The sequence below is a fragment of the Phoenix dactylifera genome, chromosome 15, assembly GCF_009389715.1.
Source record: "Phoenix dactylifera cultivar Barhee BC4 chromosome 15, palm_55x_up_171113_PBpolish2nd_filt_p, whole genome shotgun sequence".
Taxonomy (NCBI): Eukaryota; Viridiplantae; Streptophyta; class Magnoliopsida; order Arecales; family Arecaceae; genus Phoenix; species Phoenix dactylifera.
Genome location: NC_052406.1, coordinates 11,671,793 through 11,678,544, shown reverse-complemented (window position 1 = coordinate 11,678,544; position 6,752 = coordinate 11,671,793). Strand labels below are relative to the sequence as shown.

At 43.0% G+C, this 6,752-nt stretch overlaps 1 protein-coding gene across 1 annotated transcript; it reads left to right on the top strand.

The window, feature by feature from the left end:
* The first annotated feature begins 1,697 nt into the window (after positions 1-1,697).
* LOC103723137 (protein YABBY 7) lies at positions 1,698-3,309 on the top strand. Its single transcript, XM_008813958.3, has 6 exons — positions 1,698-2,015; positions 2,122-2,256; positions 2,411-2,519; positions 2,619-2,667; positions 3,030-3,105; positions 3,208-3,309. The coding sequence occupies exons 1-6, from the start codon at positions 1,857-1,859 to the stop codon at positions 3,307-3,309; spliced, it is 630 nt and encodes a 209-aa protein (XP_008812180.3). The 5' UTR covers positions 1,698-1,856.
* The last annotated feature ends 3,443 nt before the right edge of the window (positions 3,310-6,752 follow it).

Here is a 6,752-nt window from a genome sequence, read left to right as displayed (position 1 = left end):
TCTCTGATTTGAGTAATTAGGGACAGAAGCATGTGCATTATTAAGATCGGCAACATCCACGCAAGAATATACATAAATATCCTTGATACAAAATATGCACACCAGAGAGTTTGTCATGAAGTTAAGATCCATGGGCAATTTAAACTGCAGTCAAACAAAATTACAAAATCAAACTTCTGTATCAGATCAGAAGTTTAAGAAATAATGATGGTATATGCACACGCGCGCGCGCGCGCTGAGAGACCAAAAATTTTAGATACACTGCTGAAATGTGAAGAGTCGACCGTCATTAGCCAACGGCCGGTTCGAATGGACCGGATTGCTCGAACCGTCTAGCTGGAAGCTGGGCGAGTTCCCTGGCTCCGCCCGAAAGAGGAAATCGAACGCGGAATCCTCGGCCGGAAAGGATGGGAGCAGGCGGACGCCAGCCGGAAGGGGGGCACGGGTGCTCATCTGCCGCCGGAGACCTTTGGCTGGGTATGCTGGCGTGGCCGGAGGACGTGCGCAAAACCACCGTCGCTCCCCTGTTTTTTTGACCTACCTTCCGTTTCGAATCCCCACCTCGACTCCTCCCTGCCATCTCAACTGAGGTCATGGCCTTCCACCTTCTTCATCTCGTTCGAGTTTCTGAGCGTACTATCCTAAAAAAAAATAAATAAATAAATAAATAAACAAACATTATCTAAGTAAGTGTTGAAATAACTATCCTAACAAACCGCAACCAAAGAACAGGACACTGTTGTGGAGATTCATTACTCATTAGACACATTCTAACAATTCAAAAGGTTGACACCCCGCACCAATCAAGCTCACGCATGTTGCACGTGAGCAGCCCGGTGCGCCGCACATGGTTCCGGCGTTGAGGCAGTAACGAGGGTGGCTTGATGCGGCAAGGTTACAGCGACAATGCAGCGAGAAGCGAGCAGCTCGGGTGCGAGATTGGTAAGGGAGCAGGTGGCGGTTCAGGTACCCCGTCAGGGATGCCTCTTCGTGGTAGGGGAGTAGGTGCCGCTTTTAAAGTTTGCAGCCCAGGTGCAAACTGCAAAGAAAAAGGGGAGGTGGGAGTTCGGACGGATGGGAATCCATCCGTTTTCAGAGACGCCCCGAAAGAAGAGGAGTCGGCTGGAGAAATGGGGGAGGCATTTGTGGCTGGCGAAAGCGACCCACCCTCGAGGGAAGACAAATCTAGTGGTGCGGAGATGCCATCTTCCTTCGCCCAATGCCCCTTTCTAGAACCATCCACTTCCCCTGTATGGGATCGACCACGGCAAAGCAGGCAGCGGCCTTGGAACGAGGGAAGAAACTTGAGACGGAGATTAGATGCCGTTTCCTTTGAAGATGGCAGGGGAGGAGACGAGTGGAGAGTAATTGCGGAGAAAACAACGTATGAAGCAAACAGCAAAAACGAGCACTGTGTCTTTTCTGGATCCAAAAACAGCCACTTTCACCATCTTCACTCAGGGATGCTATTTTCGATCCTGGCTGATACCACTGACAGCGCAGTCGGATGTCTTCACCATATATATATATATATATATATATATATAGCCTCCAAAATAATGTGGCAGTTCTATTTGAATTTTGTGCTGATCGGCCAGCTAGCTAGGCATATAAAAAGTTCAAGCACACCTGTGGGGCACTTTAATGTCGTTTACAGTAACAGCCAGATTAGATAAGCATAGTTTTGATTCGGATAAGATCATGACACTGCTGGCTTTGCGAAGCTTTTCTCATGCTTTGGAAACAAAAATTCCTTAATCAGAGAGAACCGATTGTTCTCTATAATGTGACAGAACAACAGCGAGCATTCCATCGTCATTACCATGTCCTATAGCCCCCTATAAGACCACCTTGCTATGATCAAACAGGCCCAGCGGCCACCGTGCTTCTTTCATCTTTTATCCTTGAAGCAGTCTTCAGCTCAAAGCGAAACCATGTCTGCGTGCAACTCGTTCCTGGAGCTCCCAGAGCAACTAGGCTATGTCCAGTGCAGTTTCTGCACAACCATTCTGCTGGTAGATGCATTCCCTCCATGATCTTTCGAATTCATCGGTTACTCGTTTGATCGTACGGCATCTTTCCATGCTTCTCAGTTCCTTCTGTTCCTCCTATGAGCTACAGGTCAGTGTACCATGCAGCAGCCTGTTGAAGGTGGTGACAGTTCGATGTGGACACTGCACTGGTCTCCTCTCTGTTAGCTTGGTGCGGACTTCCTTTCTTCCTCTGCAGCTCCTAGCCTCCCTAGGGACTGATGAGGTAGTCTCTGACCACCTGGACCTTACTTCCTGCATCATTGTTGTATATGCTGCATCGACAATGTCGTCAACCTTCTCCTACAACTTCATGCACAATTATTGCCAATCGTTCCATGGATCTACATCTAATAATCATGTCTTCTAAACTTCCGTAGGAAAAACATGAAGAATGTGGGGATGCGCCTCCCAGGGCCGGCGAAGATGGAGACGATGAAGAAGACAATGAAAAAGAGGGTCCCCCTAAGACCCCTGTGGTAAATAAACGTAAGCATTCATTTTCCTCCCCACTCATATCCATCTTTTTTCAGGTTTCTAGAGAAAGAAGAATCAGGGCATAATATTTTTCATTTGGTTCCTCTACAGCTCCAGAGAAGAGACAGCGAGCTCCATCAGCTTATAACCGCTTCATCAAGTAAAAGAACTCTTCTCCATCGACTTTTCTTCCTCCTTTTTTTTTTTTTTTTTTTTTTTTGTGATGGTGATAGTCATCGAGTTCAGACAGACTTAGTTGATCATTTAGACCTCCCAATAGAGTATTAGATCAAGTTGCCAACCGAGTATGCTTTTGAAGTTCCACAATTTTTTCCCCCCCGATTAGCTAGAGAAGATCAAAACTTTCAAACTCGCAAGTTACTACTTAAAAGAAAACTTCTGAAGTCACTAAAAACCGCTTCCACCCACATTACATTACATACGACGGTCAGATATAACACGTTATACTAGCTGAAAGATACAAATCTAAAGACCAAATTGGTGATAAAAAATATTATGCAGAGAAGAGATTCAGAGGATCAAAGCTAAAGAACCCAACATCACCCACAAGGAGGCCTTTAGCACGGCTGCTAAAAATGTGAGTTTTCAATTGGACTCTTGTTACTATTGTGTCGTAATGGCTAGGGTGGTCACAAGAAGGCAGTTGTTTCACTAGCTCTTGTTTGTTGCAAAATTACAGTGGGCTCACTTCCCTCGAGTTCAGCACAAGGGAGGTGAGAGCTGCAGCATGGGAAAAGGGGAAAACGCCACGGATGAGGAGGTAATATGTATGCATATATAAGCTAGTTGACTCAAGCATAATTCTTCTAGGATGCACGGTTTGCACTGTAGAGTGCTATACAATACTCCATGGCCATAAGATGAATGGCAATCAAATGGTGGCTAACGAGAGTTATACAACATTATGCAGTCATCGATTAGTTGACTCAAACACTAATCTTCTTTAAAAGGGAAAAGTTACTCTTTCCTTGTGTCGACATCGCTTTCGGCAATGCTTTCTTTGAGAGAGAAAAAATGGTGTAAGCACCCTAAAGGGACTCCAGTATATTAGTTCTCTCCTCTTTGAAATACATTTTTCTAATTTTTACATACATTTGGTTGGCCATGGCTTCTTGAAGATATATAATGATTAGACTCTTTTCCCAAGTGGCCACTATATTTTTTTCGAATGCTGCAAACACTTAGAAAGGATTCATTTTTACACCAGTGCAATCATTTGCATTTTTTGGAGAAATAGGAGTAATGGTTGAAGTTTTCTTGTTCACATTGATTTGGGAAGCTCTATAATCTTCGATAGGGTTTGAAATACTATCACTACTTGCCATTGAAATGGGGTTTTGGACTTCCATTTCTTTCAGGTGGATGGAAGAAGCCAAGGTATTTGCAGGAGGAAGGCATCAAGGTAACTTCTATTGATAGGGACATCCTTTCGAGCAAGGTGGAAATGGGTCTTTTCTAAAAGCTAAGACATGGAGTTAGGTTAACGGATATCATAATATTGGCTTGGAATTTCATTTTCAAAAAGACTTGCTAGCTACATTTGAAGCTATCTTTAATTTCTTCCTTCTACAAGATGTACTGTTACATATGATGTCATGACCCGTCCTCTTATAGTTGATGCTTCTGAAGCTGGATTTAGCTGGTGGAAAGAAGTCCTTGGCAAGGGTAGCTATTCCTTATATGCATCTACAACAACCTATATATAATACAGGCACAATGATGGCATGACTTTTTTCAGAAAATTGAGATGTCCTCCTCTATTGATAAGCAAATGATGATGATGGCAGTGATAACTCTAAATGCTACAAATTTGTATGTATTGTTGAGGGAAAATATAAATATCCTCCTTACCTCTATATTAACCTTAAGGAAGAAAAGATTCATCTAATAACTCACACTAAAAGAGGTAGATAGTTCAAAAATTAACTTTTTTTTCTTCTTTTAATTATATATATGTAGACACACACACATAGAGAGAGAGAGAGAGAGAGAGAGAGAGAGAGAGAGAGAGAGACCCTCATTGCTAAGGTCCAATACTTAGAATTGCGTTATCCAAGTCTCTGATCCAGAATCTCTTTGTCGTTAAGAGACATGACCACTGGGGCAAACCCAAGTTCATCAATTTGAAAACAGTTACTTTAAGCTTTTTTATAGTCCATCACCCTCTTTTGGTGGAAATTATTAGATCAATCTTGTCTTTCTCATGCTTAATATAGAAAAATTACAGCAATGGTGTAATTAATATATATATATATATATATATATATATATATATATATATATATATATATATATATATATATATATATGTGAATTGGAAGATTAATTAAAGATTGCGGTTTAGAAAAAAAGTAATTGAAATAACAAGATTGAAAGTATCTTAGGATTCCAACTTCCACCCTTACATGATTGTAGAACGCATTCTGCATGACTCTGATTGATAACAAGTTTAGGCTAATCAATCCAAAGGCAATGCATAGTAATAAAACCAATAATTGCAGTTATTAAATGTTAAGCAAATAGTGCATAACCTTCTTGATGAACTAATGTGAATGGGAAAGGCTACTAGCATTTTCTTTTGTGTGAGGCCCTTTCTTTTATTACAAAAAAGGATTTTAGCAAAACACAGCCGGTACAGCCATTTGGGATCTTAAAGCTGGGATTGGAAAAGTAAAGATAGAGCCACTTGAGAACTCATAAAGCAGGAAACAAAAAACAAATAGAGCAGTATTCTGGGATATTAAAGCTGGGAAATGACCGGCCACAATTAAGGCATGCACCATGATGCAGATCATTGGCACTATAGGTACGTGTATGGAGCAAAATACTTTATTTTTGGAAAAATATTTTCCTGCACAAACTCCTTGCATAAACCTTCTTTGGAAGATGAAAAACCAGTAGTCTAAGTGGGAGGAATGTCAATGCAGAGAAGGAGGTTGAGGTGGAGGTCGTGGACAACGAGGTCGGAGGAACACTGATCGCCGATCAGGAAGAGTTGTGAGGCCAGGAGGCTGGTGGAATAGAGACTCTTTAAGGTCAGCGGATGTGGTCTTAGAGATGGCCATGCTGGTTTTTCCTGTTGAGGTACTCTCTTGGAAACCTAGAACTTGGCCATCAGGACCACAGAGGATTGTTTATACTTTGAAGAACTTCCATCCTTTTTTTGATTAGGATCCAGTCCCCGTCGGATACAACACATTCATGGCTTTATTTGCCTCGAGAGGATGCATCCTTAGGGCTCTCCGCCAAGCTAACCAAAGAGACCGGTGGTTTGAATTCAGGGTACAACCTTGGCCTTGTAGGAAGGGTGCTGTTCCTCGCAACCTGCAAAACAAAGCTAGCTTGGAGCTGATCGAGGTCCCGCTTCATGCTCGGGATAGTAAATCCTTCAAGAGATTGATAGCTTGGTCTGCTCTTCTCGAGAGAGTGAATCCAAGAACCCTGGTGGGCACAGACATGCCGGTCTTAAATCATTGCATTTTGTGAGCGCTTGGAAGCAATCCCCAAGATCGTCCGGATGACCCTGGAGGATGCAACCTTCAAGGCATACGTGAACATCAAGGATGCCTCAGCAGGAAGACCTTTGCCATCGGATATTGCTCCTAGATCTGATCGGGAAGGTGACTGGATGCAAAGAGGGGCCCTTTTCTCTTGATGATCAGGCTAGGCCCCATCCTTTGCCACACCTGGATGACTTTCAGGAGGAGAACTTTACAGAAGATGACCGAGGAACCTTCGAATGTAAGAGCTGCTACAATCCACCGGGAGGTTGTTCCTTAGGATGCTTGACCAGCACCTTCCTCTTCTAAGATCCACAAAGGCGATGGTGATCTATCCGGCAAGAAGGTGCATGGCTGCCTCGATCCCTTATCCAGGTGGCTGTAGTTCCTGATTCACAAGCCATCCAAGTGTGAACAAACAAGCCAATGAACTCGGTTTAGCCAACACCAATTTGAATTCCAAGCCACACGGGGTGGGGCTCGAGAAAACAAAGGGGCTCTATGACTTGATCTCTTTTGATAGTTCGGCTGTGTCTGGTGCTTAGAAAGCTTCATTCTACAAGCCCAACTTAGACCAACTTTTTGCGGCCAAACTCAGCTGCATGTGTCCTTTGTTCTACTTAGCCCCATTGAATGGAGCATGAAATGATTTCGGAGCCTTCACGTAAGATGAGGTGTTGCAGTTCTATTTATACAGCCTTTACTATGTTTGTTAAACTTAGCT

Coding starts and splice junctions, on each gene's coding strand:
- LOC103723137 (XM_008813958.3), top strand. CDS start 1,857: ATGATCAAACAGGCCCAGCGGCCACCGTGCTTCTTTCATCTTTTATCC. Junction 2,016..2,121: donor TCTGCACAACCATTCTGCTG/GTAGATGCATTC, acceptor TATGAGCTACAG/GTCAGTGTACCATGCAGCAG. Junction 2,257..2,410: donor CCTCCCTAGGGACTGATGAG/GTAGTCTCTGAC, acceptor AAACTTCCGTAG/GAAAAACATGAAGAATGTGG.